General features: G+C 41.6%; 1 protein-coding gene across 4 annotated transcripts; it reads right to left on the reverse strand.

Annotated features, from left to right (window-relative positions):
• Positions 1-783: 783 nt before the first annotated feature.
• col1a1b (collagen, type I, alpha 1b) lies at positions 784-19,135 on the reverse strand. Of its 4 annotated transcripts, XM_015031330.1 has the most exons (51): positions 18,915-19,135; positions 16,917-17,111; positions 16,409-16,428; positions 16,209-16,244; positions 15,475-15,567; positions 15,178-15,246; positions 15,040-15,084; positions 14,681-14,734; positions 14,359-14,412; positions 14,188-14,241; positions 13,938-13,991; positions 13,798-13,851; positions 13,669-13,713; positions 13,482-13,535; positions 13,339-13,383; positions 13,172-13,225; positions 12,256-12,354; positions 12,091-12,135; positions 11,906-12,004; positions 11,750-11,803; positions 11,551-11,658; positions 10,767-10,820; positions 10,568-10,666; positions 10,414-10,467; positions 9,721-9,819; positions 9,579-9,632; positions 9,223-9,276; positions 9,041-9,094; positions 8,870-8,923; positions 8,716-8,760; positions 8,525-8,623; positions 7,505-7,612; positions 6,906-7,013; positions 5,950-6,003; positions 5,753-5,806; positions 5,539-5,646; positions 5,372-5,425; positions 4,767-4,820; positions 4,504-4,665; positions 4,320-4,427; positions 4,090-4,197; positions 3,957-4,010; positions 3,725-3,832; positions 3,565-3,618; positions 3,361-3,468; positions 3,097-3,150; positions 2,806-2,913; positions 2,309-2,588; positions 2,010-2,200; positions 1,683-1,925; positions 784-937 (listed from the first exon to the last, which is right to left on the reverse strand). In XM_015031330.1, the coding sequence occupies exons 1-51, from the start codon at positions 18,994-18,996 to the stop codon at positions 791-793; spliced, it is 4,344 nt and encodes a 1,447-aa protein (XP_014886816.1). In that variant the 5' UTR covers positions 18,997-19,135; the 3' UTR covers positions 784-790. The 4 variants fall into 4 exon arrangements, with proteins under 4 accessions (XP_014886816.1, XP_014886817.1, XP_014886819.1 ...); XM_015031331.1 differs by lacking the exons at positions 5,372-5,425; positions 5,539-5,646; XM_015031333.1 differs by lacking the exons at positions 3,361-3,468; positions 3,565-3,618; positions 3,725-3,832; ... (5 more) ...; positions 5,372-5,425; positions 5,539-5,646.
• Between the last annotated feature and the right edge of the window lie 626 nt (positions 19,136-19,761).

The raw sequence follows: 19,761 nt of genomic DNA on the forward strand, positions 1-19,761 counted from the left end.
AAACCAACACTCAAAGAAGAAAACAATTGCACTGCATAGACAACAAGACAATGAGTGAATTTAGTAGCACCAAAGTTCTGCAGGCATTAGTGGCAACAATTACAGTATGAGAGTGAGAGTTTGATCATCAAATACTGATAACTGGACCTCATTTGGATTAGTAATAGCACCTTTAAATGGTTTAATGTCCCCCGATAGGCAATTTCTAAAGAAAAATTGGGGGGTGACTCTGAGGTAGCCATCTATATATTGCAATGAAGGTGAGCTTAATTGTCTTGTTCTTTTGTTGGTCCAAAGTTCAGGTGTTTTTCTTATGTATTTAGATCAACAAGACACTCCACACTTTTTACAATTTATTTAACACCAGAAAAATGGTACATATCATTTGTTGTTTTCAAAGTCCTTCTGCAGTGGTAGGAAATAGGTAAAAAGTCACCCGATTCTGTTTTCTTTTTTTTCTCTTATTTTTAATCATCTCCTTTGGGGAAATTTTACACATACGTACATTATTTTCTTGTTGCCAGTGGAATCAAAAAGTTTTAGTTAAAGTGTCCTTGTGTGGTTGGTTTTCAGATGAAGTAGCAGTCCCCCAAAAAAAAGCATCTCAGGGTTGGAAAAAAAAATGCAGACACTGTCTTCAGTGGAGTGGTTTTAAAGCATTGTGGACCAATGGCGGCCGAATGAGTTTTGGTTGCATAAGAAAAAAAAAGAGGTTTTAGAGATGACTGCTAGAAAAAAACAACAATGTCATGTCCATGTTTCTTTCATTTTTTTTTGTTTTTGTTTTTTTTTACAAGAAGCAAACGGGGCCAACTTCGACGCCAAATTCCTGATCGGGTGCACCAACATCCATAGGAGCAATGTCAATGATGGGCAGTCGGGATGTTTTCGATGTCTTGTAGTCGATGACTGTCTTGCCCCATGTGCCAGTGTGTGACTGTAGAGAGAAACAGAAAGACAAAACAGACATAAGTCTCTAATAGCTTAATAGATACATAGAGATGAACAGAAAAATCAGCAATCCAAATGATACATTCACTTTTGAATTTGATTAATCATATCTGATGGCCTTGTACTACTACTACTTTGAGCTGAAGAGTGTGCTTAGGATAAAATAAATTATTTTATTTGACTTAGCAGTATAGTTTCGGTTTAAAGTTATGAGGACGGTGCCTTCTGCCAGATATTTCTCACACTTTCTGTGTGGAAGTTGTTACTGAGAGCGGAAGATTAAATGTCATTGCTATGTGAAATATCAGTAAGACCAAATAAATGAGGCCAGAGAAAGCACTAAGACATAGGAAGCAACTTAAAACAAACATGTATTTTCTTGAAGACATTCAAACACATCTAGTTTATTTAGGCTGCTGGACAGCAAGAAAGAGCAAGACTTCACTAGATAGCAAGAAGACTAAAGAGAGCAAAGGTGCTTTTTTATTTCATTGAGCTTACAACTCATGTTTGTTTGGGACATGCTTGATTTGAAAAGCTCAAACTTTCTCCAGGTAAAACCAAAAGAAAGTGCTACTTTGCTACTCCTAACTATGCTAGCTAAAAATGCTACTAAGTTCCTATATGCAGCGTCTTTGATCTAAATCTTATTCTGATCACAAATTGGCCATAAAATGTGTATGAGTGCATAACTACAAATATGACTCAATACGAAGACAGAGGGAACTTACCGTGCAGCCATCCTCGCTGACGCTGTATGTGAAGCGGCTGTTGCCCTCGGCTCTGATCTCGACATCGTTGGAGCCCTGGAGAAGGAGGGCCTTCTTCAGGTTGCCTGTTGCAGAATCCATGTAGGCAATGCTGTTCTTGCAGTGATATGTCACGTTCTGTGAGGCCTGGTTGGACATCAGGCGCATGAAGGAGATCTGGATGTTGACATCCTCGGGATCAGCTCCCTCGGTGCCATACTGGAACTGCGTGACGGGTAGAAGCAAAAGTCACTCTTTGATCGTACTGACTAGAAGTAATCGGAGGGATTTCGTGACGGCGACTCTCACCTGGAATCCACCGGTCATGGACTCGCTGAACCAGATGTGCTTCTTCTCTCTGAGGTTCTTGCTGAGGTACCAGTTCTTCATGGGGATGTTGGAATCGATGGGGTAGACGCAGGTCTCTCCAGTCTCCATGTTGCAGTGGACCTGGATGGCGTCCAGAGAAGAGCCCTGGTTCGGGTCAACCCAGTATGTGCCTGCAACCGAGAAAAATATAAGGAGGGTTTCAGGTTTGATCAAAATCAAAGTCTAGCAAAAGGTGCTAAAAGAAAAAAAAAGGTCTATGAACTCTGATCCTCACTCACCGCTCTTCCATTCAGGGTGGCACATCCTCAAGTCACGGCACATGCGAGCAGGGCTCTTCTGGGAGCCGTCGGGGCTGCGGATATTCTCGACCTTCTGGGTCAGGGTCTTCAAGGTGGTGTCAACCTCCATGTCGCGGTCGCGCATCATGTTGGGGTCATCAGCGCGGTAGCCACCACGGAGAGGATCTGGGCCCTTCTCCTGCTGGGGTGGTGCAATGAATTCAAAGGCGCTGCCAGGGGCTCCAGGAGGTCCAGGGGGTCCAGGAGGTCCAGGTGGACCCTGTTTTGAGATAAGACAGTAATGAAATATGCAGAATTACAGCAGGGGTTCCTAAGGGTTTTTGTAAAAGTCACCCAGACATCTTAACTTGTCCCTAAAAGACTTGATTAGATTTGAAGAGGCCTTTTGAAACATCTTATACATGTTCAGTTTCCTTCTGCTTTTGCACTGTTTACACTAATTTACTAGAAAGGTTTCTAATAGTAATGAAACTCACAGAAGGTCCCAGCTCTCCATTGCGACCACGAGGTCCAGGGGGTCCGATGGGTCCGGGCAAACCGTTCTGTCCATCCTTACCAGGGGAACCGTTGTTTCCAGATGGTCCCTAAAATGAAAAGCAAATCATTTATAAGCTTAACTTTGTTGATTATTAGTAGATTTGATGCTCTGAGACTTTATCTTGACACAGTAAAGGAATTCAAAATACTTTTGCTTTTTAGTAAAAGCATCGCAAATGTTAGTGGTGTATCCAAATATTGGCATGGTGACGCAAAGCAGCTGGACTTACTCTGGGTCCAGCGGGTCCGGAAGCACCAGCGGGTCCTCTGTCTCCATGAACTCCCTGGTAGCAGGCGAAGATAATGACGTCATCATCATAATTAACAGCATTAAGAGCTTTAAAACATCAATCTACGAGTAACTGATCAATATAAAGTGTTCAGTAGTGTTCTAATGTATCGAATATGATTGTATATGTGGAAATGAATGCCTAAGGGATTATAAAACTCTTTTTTTTTTTTTCAGCAGTGCATAAGTGGTAGTAGAGACTCACAGGAGGTCCAGGCAGACCAGGCTGTCCGCTGAGTCCTCTGTGTCCCTTGTGGCCTCTATCTCCAGCCTCACCAGCCTCTCCTCTGTCTCCCTTAGCACCAGCAGGGCCCTGAAAATTGCCAAAGATGCCATGACATATTAATGCACAACTCTGAGACTTAATGTGGATAACTGGGATTCATGTGCCGTAGATTGATGAACTTACAGTAGAACCACGGGGTCCAGCAATGCCAGCAGGACCAGCGGGACCAGCAGGACCCTGAAGGAAGGAAAGAGGGTTAATACAAAAGGAAACAACACACACCACACACAGAAGTTTGGGACAAACTGAATCAAAAAAAGGTCCAGCATCATTGGGGACTTACACTCTCTCCGCGTTCACCGGTTTTGCCAGAGGGGCCGACACCTCCGGGGGCTCCAGGAGCACCAGGAGGTCCAGGGGGTCCAGCATTGCCACTCTCACCACGGTCTCCCTATAAAGCATATGTCTGTTAGACAGGCAACTAAGATCTACATTTTCAGATGCATAAGGAGGAGTTCTCCATTTTTAGATAAGATTTGGGGGGAAATAACCCTTTTTAAAGAGTAAATGTTCACCTTGGGGCCAGGAGGACCGTCACGACCAGGAGCACCATCATGACCAGGAGATCCCTGCAGAGGAGCAGCAAAACCGGTCATTCATAACGAATCGAAAGGAAATATTAAACAATAGTGATTTCAAGCCTCATACCTCACGACCAGCCTCTCCGGGGGCACCAGACAGTCCAGGGGGTCCAGCAGGTCCAGGGGGTCCACGCTCACCAACAAGGCCAGAAGGTCCCTGCTTACCAGGCTCACCCTAAGAAACAACAGGGGATCGCTTTTGGTCAGGCAGGGAAGTGCCCGGTGAACGGTTTTAGAGAGCCTAGGTTAAATTTAGCACTTATATCAAGATTTAGAAAATAAGAACAGAATACTCACAGAGGGTCCAGGGCTACCAGAGGAGCCACGCTCTCCACGCTGTCCAGCGAGACCTAGGATACCTCTCACTCCAGCGATACCCTGGGGTCCAGGCAGACCGGGGGCACCCTACACAGAGGGACGTGGGAGTCAGTGGGGTTGAATCACGCGCAAAGCGAATGGCGGTAAAGTGGCGAGCACTTACAGGGGATCCGTCAGAGCCAGGGGATCCCTTCTCTCCACTGGGACCGGGAGCACCGGCAGCACCAGACTCACCAGGGCGACCAGCAGGGCCGGTCTCACCGCGAGATCCTCGGGGTCCGTCCTTTCCAACGGGTCCAACGGGTCCGGGGGGTCCAGAAGCTCCCTAGAATCATGCAACAAGGTCACAGTAAGACAGAACAACTCCATTAGCCATCACTCCACGGCCATGTAGGAGGTCATTTACGTGATGATTCTAAAACTCACAGAGGGGCCTGGGGGTCCAACTCTGCCGGCAGGTCCAGGGAAACCAGTAGCACCCTGTGGAGACAGACAGATATGGTGAAGCATTAAATTTATCTGCAAAGATAATGTGAGAATATTTAAGCTAAGATACTACAGGAGATATTTTCTACAACAAAATATGAATAGCTATTGTCCAATTTTTGGTTATTGAATTTTGTCTTTTGACAACTGAATTTAAGTAGAGAGAGAGAAATAAATAAACTTTTATAATACATTTTTTTTACACTCCCCAAATTTAATGGCAGTTGCTATTTCAGTACAAATTATTGAAAGAACCTTGCTAAACCCTATTGCTAAAAATTTGAAACACTAATATAGAACTGGAGTGTCCAGCATAAGAACAGACCCCATCTTTTTGTTGTTGTTTTTGTTTGCAAAAACTCAACAAATCAGGAGTGTAAATAAAAAAGGCACATAATCCATAAATTGAATTTTTTGCCATACTGGATTCCAAAGAGTCCATGTGTTTCCTAGGACTCCTGTATTATTTTCTTTAGATGAAAAACCACTATTTACAACTATGTATATTATATTATATATATATCTATATTTGCACATTGACTTACAGGAGGTCCAGCACCACCACGAGCACCTTTGGGTCCAGTAGCACCAGCAGGTCCCTGTTGAACAAAAATTAATAAATAAATAAAAAACGATCAGACAATAAGACCACAGTTATAAAAACCTCTTGAAGAACACAGAGTCACATGCTGCTGACTGTAGAGTGACAAACCTGAGGACCGGAAGATCCGACAGGTCCAGGAGGTCCAGCAGGGCCGGCGTCTCCCTTTGGTCCGGAGTCACCACTCTCTCCCTTAGCACCAGGCTGACCATCAGCACCCTGAAATGGGAGGGAAAAACAACAACAACAACAACAAAAAAACATTAGAGTCCATGTTTTTGTCACACATGAATTCAATCTGTACTCTGATCTGCATTTTACTTACAGGAGGTCCAGCGAATCCAGCAGGTCCGGGAGGTCCAGTCTCTCCACGCTCACCCTGTTGGAGTGGTCATTTAGGTCAGTTCAGTCTCTTGGGAAATGCTGCGTCCCCTCATCATGCACTGAGATCTCACATCTTTTTTGAAATAATCAAGACCACTGCAGCAATCTATCGACTTAAGGGTTTAGAAAACAACTTACAGGGGAACCACGAGGACCAGAGGGTCCAACAATTCCAGTAGGACCAGGCTCTCCCTAAAACCAGAGAAGAAGGAGTACAGGTCAGCAGACAAAATAATAATAAATCATAAAAATAAATATAACACACATTCACTTACAGTATATATATGAATGATACATTATATTGACAGACTATAAATTTGTCTGAGAGTGCTGTAATATATTTTTTTTAATTGCTCATCCGCTTGAACACAGTGATTATTATTAGTCCTGAGGAGTCCCTCAGGGTGCCACATTGAGATCCATCTACTCTCTACATAAATCACCTTTGTGATAATGTCCATTATGCTCTTAACATAAGCAGCATAAACCGTCAGACTTTTCCAGTCTGCCTTTGATGTTCTGGTAAGATTAGTCCAATTTAGGTTGGCATTCAATGCAGAAAAATGAAAATTAATTCTAAAATGGCAAAGAGTCTAAATTTCCTAAAATAAACATTGTTTAAGGGCAAATTGAACATTCTAATCAGTAATTATGGTTAAGGCATTATAACTGTTTAGAATTTACAATTTAAGGCCAATATTGTTTGGATTTTTATACAGTTATGCTAAATATTGGCTTTGTTTTGGGGGGGGGGGGGGTATTGTTGTATTTATGATTGTTTGAATGCAATGTATAATCTCAACCTGACTTCAACCTGGATATAAGAATATCCATGCATAAAAAAAAGTGTAATAAAATAACTGGTGAGGAGAGATTTTAGTTGCACATGGTGCCGCAATAGCAGACTAGTAGATTAATTATGGTTTATTGTTCATATTGCAAAATAAACTACATACATTTGCTGTTTTTTTAATCATAGTTTAAGAGGACTCAAAACAATACCATATTTAGATTGTTTTTTTCTCTATATGTGAGAAGAAAACAACTGAAGAAGTAGAGATGTTGATGAAGATAACCATCGTCCTTGATCTTACCTTCTCACCCTGAGAACCAGGAGGTCCAGGAAGTCCAATAGCACCAGTCAGACCGCGCACGCCATCTTTGCCAGCGGTGCCGTCAGAACCCTTACCACCAGCGTCTCCCTAAACAGAGAAAAGTGTCGTTAAACAGTTGAATGTGACAATTAATGCCAGCTGGCCTAGCAAGACATAATAAAAATGGATAGAAAATAAAAGGAGTTCAGATTTTCAGTGATGAACTCTCAACACAGTTAACCGTGTTAACCACGCTGCTCATAATGTTATCCATGCCAACTGGTGTATATTAGAGCCCCAAGTTTGAACCATTTATTATGATAGTTCATAACAATTATAACAACAAATTTGTTATTATTGTGACAAAAGCAAAACAGAACAACAGCATATCTCCATTTCTAACATCTAAGATTTATCTAAGAGTGATATTATTTAAATGCCAACCAATAAGTCAGTATAACACTGATATCTTGACTTTATTAGAGCCACATTGGGTAACTTATTTAGTTTTGGAAGTGTTTTTCAAAGAAAGTTAAAAAAAATTATGTTTTCGCATCCACCTTAATAATGTGCAGTTGCGCCACTGCTGTTATACTCACTCTCTCTCCTTTGGGTCCAGGAATACCGGCAGATCCTCGCTCTCCAGGCATTCCCTGCATACCAGGGAGTCCAGCACTACCGGGGGTGCCAGCAGCTCCAGGCTCTCCCTGTGCAGGTCAAAAAAAAAGAAAGAAAATACATTTTAATCATCCCCCAGATATGACCTGGACGAAGCAGATCAGGACTTTGGAGACCCAGTACAGTTTGAAGCTTGTTCATTTACTCCTCCGCTGCTTAAAAGTTGCAATTGACTGAATTTACCCCGCTGCTGCCCCCTAGTGGCAGGTATTGTCACAATCTGTGAAGATGTGACATTTACAGATGCTGGACAAATGTCTGGTAGATCTTTGTAGAAATGCTCAAATCCTGCATACGGGAAACATTTTATTGTTTATTATTCTCCAAAGATTTTATATGATACCCCATTTCCATTGACTGTTGTTGACATGAAAGACTATGTCAGCCAATGAAGCAAATAGGAGTTTAGAGTCTTATTTTTCAGATGAGAAGATAATAGAAAAGTCATTTAAAATGCTAATTGTCAGACGCTCATTTTGATGAGCTGGTGGTTTGATCGATATTTGATTAGCATGAATGTGGACGCGTGTTCAATATATTTTCTGAAAAACGTCAAATGATCATCACAGGCTGAGCTGAGTAAATAGGAAGAGACACGCACACTTGTTTCCCTAGCAAAGCTGTTTTGTTTCCAATAAAAAAGATTTGGGTTTGGTCTCTGCTTATCACAAACCATTTTAACATATTCTGGAGGTACCTCTGCTAAAAGCCACTAATAGTCTCACTTAATATATATTAATTTATTTTAAATCCAGACCCAGGATATTCACGTGTTTTTTTTTTTGACTCCTATAAATCAGAAAAATTGGATTTCCCTTTCCTGATGTTTCTGCTGTTTACTGCCCTTAATCAACGTGTTTCACAGAGGTCAAGACTCTTCCAGGTCTGAGCTGTAAAATTTTCTGTCCAGCTCATTTTTTTATTTTGATTTTTAACCATACCTTAGGTCCATCGTTTCCACTAGCACCAGGGGCGCCACGGGCTCCAGTTGGACCGGCAGGTCCAGGACCGCCACGCTCACCAGGGAAGCCTCTGTCACCCTGGAGGAAACGCAGAGAAAACATCAGGCTTTTTTTTTTTTGTGTACTGTAAATATAAAAACAGGATGCCCAGCAGAACAAGAGGCGCTTACTCTGGGTCCAGCTGGGCCAGGTGGTCCGGCCTCTCCAGGAACGCCCTGAACAGTAGCAGCAGAAAGAGCGATTATTAGCGGGTCTAATTTTGCTTTGTCCAAACAATTTGTTTGTCAATAGCTCAGATTTAGCCATGAATGGTGCAGATCATACCTGCTCGCCAGACTTGCCGCTCTCACCAGTAGCACCTTGGGGTCCAGGAAGACCCTGCACAATAATTAAAGATGCAGTTGAATGTATGAATTATAAAGTGGGACATATATTCAACAACAAACTGTCAAAAAAAAAAATCATTTTAGAAGATGGAAGGCTTCAAAAACTCACTTGGAATCCTGGTGCACCAGAAGGTCCCTGCTCTCCTTTCTCTCCAGCAGGTCCCTGTAATCAGAGGTTGGAGAAATTTTTATATATGATTATTTTATATTCCTAATATAAATGGGGGGAGGGGATGGATTATGAAAATTATCTTTTTTAATGCTTAAAAATAACGGAGGCAAACTGCTTACAGCAGGTCCAGAAGGTCCAGGAGCTCCAACATCACCATCTTTGCCGGGAGCACCCTGAACGGAAGAAGGTCACAATATTTACCAAAATGTTTCTACGCTCATATTTCAACTTCAGTTCATTTCGGTTTATTTGCTTTACGCTATGGCGCAGAAAACACACTTTAAAATCGGTTTACACAAATAAGCATCTTCAGTTCAGTCCAGATTAATGCAGACTTTCAAATCTAATGCGCTCTGATTCTGATTTCGTCCTAACTTCAAGAGGTTCAGATCCATCCATCTTACTTTATCATCACTTTAGAGTTGATTGAAAATACCAAAATAAAAATAAAAATAAAAAATCCTGTAGTACTTACAACTGGGCCAGCAGCTCCACCAGGTCCTCTCTCGCCAGCTTTACCAGATTCGCCCTGGTGACACAGACAGAGGTTACACACTCACGACCCAAGGATCCCATCGATCCCCTCGTAGACACGGTACGGTGAAGGGTTCACTCACAGCGGCTCCCTTGGGTCCGGGGAATCCCATGACTCCGGGCTGTCCTCTGGATCCGGCGGGGCCAGGAGGTCCGGGGCGGCCATCTTGACCAGGAGCACCCTAATGGTCAGGAGTGGAGAGGAAATGTTTCATTTAAAAAAAAAAAGCATTTAGGTTGATTCATTTTTAAAGCTGGCAAAAGGACATTGCAGTGTGTTTTGATATTGGCTGAGAGAGTCATCTGGATCTCATTTAGGTCATGAAAAAACCAGAAGACTGTAAATCTTTGCTCACATCTTCCTCCTAGCTTATGTGTTCTGCTTTTTCTTCATTCTTCAGACAATAAGTATGCTGGGGAGAACACGAACGCCTCACACTCGTGTACGAGAGATGCCTTCTTTCAGATCTCTTGTAAATGTCCTTATAAGACTTTAGGTTTTATTTCCAGAGGTGAAGCAACCATGGTCTCCAAAATAAGAGATTCTTCAAAGAGGGTTCTTATTTTGCTAATTTCGAAACTGAGCAAACTAATCCATAATCAACCATAATTTTAGGTGCTGATTGCTGACTGTGTTAAACTGAAAAGAGATCAGAAACTAGCCTATTTATCTATTTATTTATGAAACTAGCCTATCGTATGTGTTTCTATTCTAAAATATTGAAGGAACTTTAACTAGAAATCCAGTCAAATCTTTAGAAACTATCAGTACTTACAGCAGGTCCAACTTTGCCATCAGGGCCGGGGCTTCCGGGGCTACCGGTCACACCCTAAAGAGGAGGAGCAAGTTGAAATTCATTTGTTTTCTTCTTTCTTTCTTTTCGTCTCATCACATTAAACAGAATTGTTCCAGTTTGTCTCAAAACTCACCTTTGATCCTGGAGCGCCAGGAGCGCCGGGGGTTCCGCCCTCACCGGTGGCTCCCTGAGATCCCATTGCTCCGGGGGCACCGCGCTCACCTGGGGCGCCCTGTTACAAAAGTCACAAAGGCTCAGAAATCATAGATTTAGTTATTTCTATGAAGTTCTTTACCAGAGGTTTGCAAACACTTCCTCCTGGTTTCATTTACCTTTCCACCAGCAGCTCCATCAGAACCAGGGAAACCGCGAGCACCGGGGGCACCCTGGGAAAAAAAACAAAAAAAACAAAAAAAAAAACACACCAAGCAGGTCAGTAAACATGGTAAAATATGGTATTCCCAAAGCAGCTCCAGGAATAAAGTGATTTTTTAAGGGACTACAGACATTTTGACATGAAATTAGTTCTAAAACCAGACATGACTGCGGGTCTATTTAAAAGTTTGAGTTTTTTGATTGAGCATGAAATGCATCGTCTCAGATGTGAGCATCAGGTGCTGGTAAGAGGATAATTTAACCACCACAGAACACAAACTTGTTCACTTTGTTGTATTTTAGTCTTAAAAATTAAGTAATGATGATGAAATAAAGAGGAAATAACACAAGTTCCCCTCTGACCCTCGGTGCCTCTGGCTGTCCAGTGGCCAAAGCTGAGACAGTTAAAATTTAGCAAGTTGCTAGATATGTGTTTTTAAGGTAGTTTTTTTTCCCTGTCTTTGTTTGTGTTGGAACTGTAAAAAAATAATTAATATGGGGGGAAAAGTGAAAAAATGCAACTACAAAAATAGTAATAATAAAAAACAAGTAATTATTGCAACTACCAATTCCACATAAGTGCTTTCTCTCCTTCTTTTATTTGGATTCATCACATCTGTTTTCACATTGTAGCATTAGAACTGCTACAATGTGGAAACAGGAATTCAAGGGTGACTTTCTCAACAGCAACAAAAAAAAACCGACAAAGAAATAACTAAAGGGTAAAATAAATAAACATACACGCTCTCCAGGGGGTCCACGGGGTCCAGCACTACCAGGCTCTCCGCGAGGTCCTCTCTTTCCCTCCTCACCAGAGGGGCCAGGAAGTCCCTGAAGTCCAGCTGGGCCCTGGAAGAGAAGGAACCATTTTATTCACTCGAGAAACAAAACAGGCTGCTTGTGGTTCTCATTTTTCTGTCAAACGTAGTTTCCAACTTACAGGCTCACCCTTGGCACCAGCCTCTCCCTTAGGACCTGGAGGACCAGGCTCACCCTGTTGGCAGAGAAACACGTTTCATTTATTCCGTCCAATCACTTCCGATCTCTGTCACACTGACCGGGAGACATTTTTGCACACGATATGCAGTCTACTCACATTGTTGCCCTTGGCACCGGGAGCACCAGCGCCTCCCTGAGCTCCAGCAGGACCACGGTTACCGGGGAAACCAGGAGCACCAGCGATACCGGGAGCGCCCTGCGTAAAAAAACAAGTCGGAGTTTAAACAATCGAAAACGATTAAGCGGAATGAACCTGATCAGTGCGTCTCGTGCTCAACTTACATTAGCACCTTTAGCACCAGGCTGACCATCAGATCCAGGAGTACCCTGTTGGGAAAATCATATGGGAACAAAATGTTTGAAATCTACTTTAAAATGTTTCCATGCTATTTTTTTTGTTTGTTCGTTTTAATGGAAGTCAGGCTGATTAAAGGTTCTGTTACTCACAGCAGGTCCAGCGGGTCCAGAAGGTCCTGGGTTACCAGGCTCACCACGGGCTCCCTGGGGTCCCTCAGATCCACGACCTCCGGCAGGACCGGTCTCACCCTGTCAGAGGGAAGGAAGCAACACCAATGAAGAAATCAGCACCATGAAAATCAAGTAAGTGTCATAAAAAATTAGCAAAATGTGTTTGAGAGAAGGACTTCCTGGCTTATTATTAAACATAAAACAGATGCAAACTTAAAAAAAAAAAAAAAAACATTAATGCCAAAAGATGGACAGGGGTTCTGATAAATGTCTTTGAACACATTTAGTTATATTTATGTAAAATAACCCATTTAAAGTCCATGTGCAGCTTGTAAGGTCTCAGGACAAAAATGTGGTAGATTGCTTGCAATCTGTACTTAAACTAAACTTTTTCTAAGAATAAAAACAAGAATTTATCAGCCATATTTTCAAAGCCAAGCAGGTTATTGCTGTTCCGATTCCTTTTTAACTCCAGGAAGTGGAATATCAAAGGAAAAGAGTTCTAAGATGCTTTGTAAATGGAAAGCGACTGAGGGAAAGAGTCCAGCTGGGGTCCAATGATGTTTTCTGAACCCTTTGATGGCTGGCAGTCGAACATACTGTTTAATTAATCCATAATATCCTTACTTAAAAGTTACAGTTTAAGTTTTTTTCCTGCAAAAATTAACAATTCCCCCAACACAGGGTTGGATCCACAAGGTTTTGATGAGATTAACACCGTCACTGAGATCAGAACCGAGGTTCAGTAGTATCTAATGATGTGTTTTCCTTCATTCAAAGGAAAACATTTGAACACTAAGGCTTAACTGGTGAAATGGAAACAAAACTTCTGACTATTTTTAGTTGTTTTTCTTTTTCAGTTAAATACGGAAAATATATGACCTATTTGACTTACCTTAGCACCGACAGCACCGGGGAATCCAGGGGGTCCGGCAGGTCCGGTGGGTCCCTAAACATCCGGATTGGACACAGATCGTTAGAGGAGCATGGTCTGAAAAGGCAAAACTTTCTTTCTTTCCATGTAGAAAAGTAAAAAGAAAGTTTTAATCATTGAAAACTTACGGGAGGACCAGCAGGACCAGTGTTGCCATCGTTACCACGAGCACCCTGCATGGAAGAGCAAACAGATTTTGCTCAGTTCAGCTTTTTTGCACACGAGTTGAAGAAGGTTTAAGGTTAGAAAGTGTAAAAATGGCGGCGCTTACAGCAGGGCCAGCAGGTCCGGGGCGGCCTCTCTCACCAGGAAGACCACGGGCACCCTGCAAGACAATAGAAGAAAAAAAAAACTGATCAATTTCTTCTCGTTTTTGCAGACCTCTTAGAATAAAACTCTTCAGGAGGTCACACCAATCATTAAATTGACTCTGTAGGACGGTGCAACTGAAAACGTACCATGGCTCCTGGGATGCCATTCTCTCCGGGGACACCAGGCTCTCCCTGCAAGACAGACATCGGCTTTTAAACAGCTGGATCACGAGGCAAAGTGATCTAGAAGGGAGAACGGGTTCCTGGGCGTCTTACCTTAGGACCAGCAGGTCCGCTGTCTCCCTTGGATCCATCAAGACCGGGGAAACCCTGCAGACAACATCGGGAGTCATTATTAGATCATGTTTCTGCTTGTGACTCTAATGCAGAAGCTCCAGATTAGCACTAAGACTCACTCTGTGTCCCTTGATGCCGGGCAGTCCGGGGGTTCCAGGGAATCCACGAGCACCCTGCAGGAAAACAAGAAGATAACTGTTGTCATGGCAGTTCCTCATGTAAATGGAAAGGAAGTGTGATCATGATTGAAAAACTAAGAACTACAACAACAACAAAAAAGAAACAGCAATAAAATGAGTACAAATTCGCAAATGTGAACACGGAAAGAAATTTTAGATGGACGGTCAACGACTCTCTAATTCGGCTCACCTGAGGGCCAGCAGCTCCGCGCTCACCGGGGCGTCCAGCTTTACCAGCTTCACCCTTTTGAGGACACACAGACAGAAACATGTTTTTCAAAACACAGGAAGATGCTAGACCAGGTAGTAAAGAGGCAGTTTTAGCTGCAAGGGCAACTAAAAAGGAAACAGAATCACTCACATCATCTCCGTTCTTTCCGGGAGGGCCTGCAGGACCGCGGGGACCCATTGGACCCTAAAAACACCAACAGATCATATCATTTATTCCAAAATGTTATTGACACAGATGAAGAAAAGTGAAAAAAAAATGGTATGCAGAAGTAGACCAATGACACATTGTGTAGTCGAATATAAGAAAAACGAGACATTTATTTGCCTTTAGACGTATTTATGCTCATTTATGATGTTTAAATCTTAAAATCTGCAGTTTACAAACTGATGACGATTGAATGAGTGACACAGTAAGACTGCCATTTATCAAACCAGTTATAATGTGTACCTACCACAGCACCGGGCTCACCAGGCTCTCCTTGGGGTCCTGGGCTACCTGAAGGACCCTGAAAGACATCAAAAGAAAACATTTTTAACACATCTTATTCAAAGATGAGCTGAATGATATAAGTGGGGAAGTGGGGGGAGGGGGCAGTGGTGCATTAATAGCCACCTCTATAAATGTCTTGGCCAGAAACTCTTATGTTTCAAATACAAACCAAATTGACTTATTTATGCATGTCAGTCAAGCCAGAATGGTGTCAGAGTAAAATCCCTGCTTTGTTCTTAGTGTCCCAACCAACTTATATGGTTTTGAAAACTTTCTGGGGAGGTTTGGAGGATTATGTATGTTTCTGATAAAAATGCTTACGGGTGGGCCGGGAAGACCAGGAGCACCACGGGGACCAGGAGGACCCTGTTGATGAAGAGTTATAAAAGTCAGACATCAATTTACCTTTCATTTTTGTACACTCTTAAAAACATGGGTCACTATATGAAAATTTCGTACAACTGGGCCGGGGACGGGTGGGCCGCTGGACTTGGAGGGGTCAAAGTAGCTCATTTGAGGAGAGAAGTTCTGTGAGGGGAGAAGAAGAGGAAATTGGTCACTTTTTCAGCATAGAAACATCTCAGAAGAATACTTTAACTAGTCCAGCCTCTCATAATCCTCTTACAAATATCAGAAATCTTAAACGAGAGCAGTGTTTTTATCAATCTATATGAATGCTTTAATCTGAAGGAAGGTTGCTGAATTGGGTCAACACTTTAAGGTGTTTTTATTTTCAGATGAAACTCTGATACGTACTCCACCAAGGCCAGGGGGACCAGGGGGGCCAGGTGGGCCGGGAAGGCCAGGCTGTCCGGGGATTCCATCATTGCCAGGGAGACCAGGAAGACCCTGGGAAAAACAACATTCCAGACAGGTTACACGCTTCTCTATGCAGACGATGTTTTACTTTACTTTCAGAAGCCCAAAACATCACATCAGTGTCAGTACACCTTGAACTTCATATTTAATAACTTTAAAAAAAGAACATAAACAGAAATATTTGTCTAACACAAGCACATTTCTGCTTAGAAAATGTTATAGACACTTTGTTATTAATGATCTTTCACCTCATTTTAAAGAGAAGCCTCAATGACAGTCTCATGAACTCTCTTTGACCTCTTGAGCTAGTTAACAGTTACAGTTATAAGTCACAGCAGCTTTGTCAGTAATCATATTGGTTTCTGACAGTTTTCATTCCTAATTCATAGAGCATATATTGCTCACATACATCTCTATTTTTTGGTGCAAACTAAAACATTTTTTTTGAAAATGTATTAAATACAACATAATCAGCAACATGTAGTGCAGCTTTCATGAACTGGGCTGAAATACCAGGTAGACATACATAATGTTTCAGAAATCTCATCAGGATTGTCTAGTATGCAAATAAATAAATACTGGAAATTGTGTCTCAGACTTTTCTGCAATTATTTCTTCTTCCTTAGTTATGGGTGTGATTAGACTATAAAACAAAGTAAATAGAAACCTACCGGATCTCCTCTGGGGCCATCGGGTCCCTTTGGAATCTATAAGTACATAAAACAAAACAAAAACAACAGTTAAGCTATGCTGTAATCTTGTTTGCAGGATGTAAAATAATTTATGTTATTAGACTATAATGTTAAAGTCTGATAAATTCGGAATTGTTCCTCAACATTAATAAAATTATAAGAAAGAAAGGTTAAAATACCGTAGGTTCAGTGGGAGGAGCTAAAAGAAATCAAAGAAAAAAAGAAAGGTCAATAGCTAGCACATATAATTAAATTCAAAATATTCCAAGACAAGCTGAAATGTCAAGCTGCAAGTCCAAGAATGTATAGCAGATTTAAACATTAAAGAGCGGACTTTAATGCAGCTATGATTTTGTCATAACTGCACTAAGAGCAACTTAAATAATTGAAAGGGGAGAAAAGGGGTGAGGAGTGTGATGGTTGTGCACAAACTGGCATGTTGGGAAAATGATAAACTCTCCATTAGAAAGAGGGTGTAATCCAGCATTTAAAAAGTTTGATAAAAAGAACTCAGCAAAATGTGATCCGAAAAGGATTTTTTTTTTTTTTTATATGGGAAATCCTCGGGCAGGCAGACAGGCTGAGGGGCTCAGGTCCATGTGAGGTCTAGAGGCCAGAGGCAGCAGAGGAGCAAATCTAGGAGGTGGTGCAAGGCATGAATGAAACTGCAAAACAGGTGAGCCGTACCCTCGTCATTGGGGCAGACAGGGCAGCACTCTCCATCTGGAATGTAGGGGTCTTCACAATCGGACGTGTCCTCGCAGATCACCTCGTCGCAGAGGATGGTCCCCATGTCGCACACGCAGATCTGGCAGGGTTCTGGTTTCCATACATCCTTGTCGTTGTAAGACTGTCCTTCTGATGTGCAGCTGCCAAATTGCTCTGAAAAAAAAAAATATATATATATTTGTGATGAAATCAAGGATTTTGAGAAGAATTTAACATTGTATTTACATTTTTACATGTAAATTCAAGCTAGATGCTTAAATTCTCAGAAAAAATGGACGCATCTAGTTTAGAAGCATATTGATAAACCCTATATTGGGATGTTTGCAACAAATTCTAATATTTGCATAAAATCGAACAATACCCCTTTTTTAATCAATAATTACTGATTGGGTGAAGAGATGTTAGTAAAAACCAGCAGGAGAATGAATTGATTTGAATTAATCAAGACCATAGGTTACTTCTTTCTCTACCAAATCAGTGGCCTTTGGGCCTAATACATAACTTCCTCTTGGATCACTTCCTCTTAAGGCTGTCAAAGTACACTAGAAACTAAGCTACATTTAACAATAAATGATGACAAAAGTTCATTTTGCAAACATTAAACATTGCAGTTCAAATAATATAGTTACATATTACTTTCCATGTGCTTAAGTAATCATTAGCATCCCTACAGATATTTCCAAAAAAAAAAAAAAACTTTATAGAAGTAAAACTTGCATGCTGTATGAAAAACATCAACAGGGTTTTGTTACTTTTTAAGTTAAAATAGGTTAACTTAAAAAAAGATTCTTTTACACACAGTTCTTTGGCAATTTGATATAAAACAATGTGCAGAGCATCACCTGGCTAACACGACAACTTGAAAAAGCAAAGCAAAAAACAAAACTTTAAAGTAAAATTGATGTAGCCAGATGAAATGTGATATTAAAAGCCACTGAAATGCTAGACTTTTTAAAAGTTTTGATTCAGCAGAATTGGGTTAGAGGCCCCTTTAATCCACCATTTGGCTGCACACCTGTTTGGTGTCAGAAACGTAGAGCTCAACGAAGTGAAAAGTAGCTAAAGGATTATCATATGAAGGGTAATGGTTTTCTTCCTGGTAACTGTGGATAAACAAGCTTCAGCTCCAGATCCAGTAAAACATTCAAAAATGGGCTGCTTCTTTATAACCAATTACAGGAGGTCCAATCACGTTTCAAGAGTGATAGATTTTGCATGCTGGGCATCAAGAGAGGGTTAAAGCGTAGACGTGCAGTTCCAGGCCTTGCCACATGGCGTCACAATTGCTTTGCAAAAGAAGGCCTCCCTCGCCCTAGTCCGGATGGTGATTAATTGAAGTCTAGACGAACTTATTCCATTGTCGACGTCAGACTTGAGAGATTTTTCCGTTGTAATTTTTTTCCTTAATTTGTTCCAATATTCTCTTAGTTTTAGAGCCGAAGCTCTCCACAGATGTGTGTCTGCTCTTTATTGATGCGGTTTCAAGCTTTTGTCTCCGGGTGCAAGTTCCTGAACCGAAAGAAATTCTCACCAAATTCAGCCTAAATATTGTTTAATTAAAATGTTTTTTCCCCTTTATACTTTTGTTTCTTTTGCATGAGTTTCAACTCTGTCTGAGCTCATGTCCTACCACTTGCGCAGAGATAAAACAGCTGCTCCCCTCAGGTTTGCACTCCAGTAGGACATGTGTCTGCACGCCAGTGAGATAGGGGGGGGGGGGCAAAAAGTGTGGAAAAAATGTCCAGTCTATAAGCTCCTATTCGCTTCCAGATCTCCAGAGGAGCCCGTGGAAAAAAAAAAAAAACACATTTCCCCAGTTCTGCCAGGTGGCGGGTCAAATATCCCGACTAGTTCCATCAAACTGCGCATCCTCTTGTGGACTTTCCACATCCTGAGAGGGCCACAAAGAAAAAAAAAAAAGAAAAGGAAAAAACAATGTTTGAAAGGAATACTTACTATCATCCTCGCCTTGACCTCTCGCCAAAAGCACTGTTGCGCTGAGCAAAAGCGCTAACCGAATATCCACAAAGCTGAACATGTCTAAATATTAGACATGTAGATTCTTTGTGGCAGGGGGGGATCCTCTTTTTCCTCCTCAGACACCACTCATATAGGGCAGGGTCCGGTCTGTGCGTAACTCCAATCCAGACCCCAGCAGAAACTCCCTACTGCCTAAACAAATGACTTATCTTGGCTTTTATATGGCTGAGCTTTTGGGGAGGTGCCGTGCGCGCACCACATAACTTGTTGCATGTTGGGGGCGCAAAATCCCTCCTTCATCGGAGGGGAATGGGCCGTCTCAACAAAAAGCAGTTCACGTCCCAGCTCAAACGTGGATGATGTTGGAAGGCATCATTTACGCACCGGCTCTGAGGCGCTGCAGACGTCCCGTATCATCTACCTGCTGTGGATTTTCTTAATTGAGACTTTTTTTTTTTTTTTTTTAATGTCAAGCTAAGAAGTCTTTAGCGGATCTGGATAGAACGGATTTTCAGCCAGCACAAGTTATTTTCCCTCAAGAAGTTACTTTGTATATATATATATATATATATATATATATATATATATATATATATATATATATATATATATATATATATATATATATATATATATATATGTATTCTTAAGAAAGTTGTGCGCAATGTTATATTTGGATGCGTTTGGATCCGGGGAAGAGAGTCCGTAATTTACGCACAAAGATGGAGATTATCAGAGGGAACTCACTGTGATGCTTCGCACCTTGTTTTTAGTCACTGATGACCAGATAGGATCCACTGACATTTCTGGGATGGCGCACCAG

Source organism: Poecilia latipinna, unplaced genomic scaffold, assembly GCF_001443285.1.
Source record: "Poecilia latipinna isolate Pla-1442-1.1 unplaced genomic scaffold, P_latipinna-1.0 Scaffold203, whole genome shotgun sequence".
In the NCBI taxonomy this organism is placed as follows: Eukaryota; Metazoa; Chordata; class Actinopteri; order Cyprinodontiformes; family Poeciliidae; genus Poecilia; species Poecilia latipinna.

Bases quoted from the DNA above. Each gene is read 5' to 3' on its own strand.
- col1a1b (XM_015031330.1), bottom strand. From the start codon at position 18,996: ATGTTCAGCTTTGTGGATATTCGGTTAGCGCTTTTGCTCAGCGCAACA. The intron at 13,714-13,797 runs GTAAGACGCCCA...TCTGTCTTGCAG, and splicing joins GCGGACCTGCTGGTCCTAAG to GGAGAGCCTGGTGTCCCCGG. The intron at 13,226-13,338 runs GTAAGTTTTCAA...CCGGATGTTTAG, and splicing joins CTGGTCCTGCTGGTCCTCCC to GGACCCACCGGACCTGCCGG.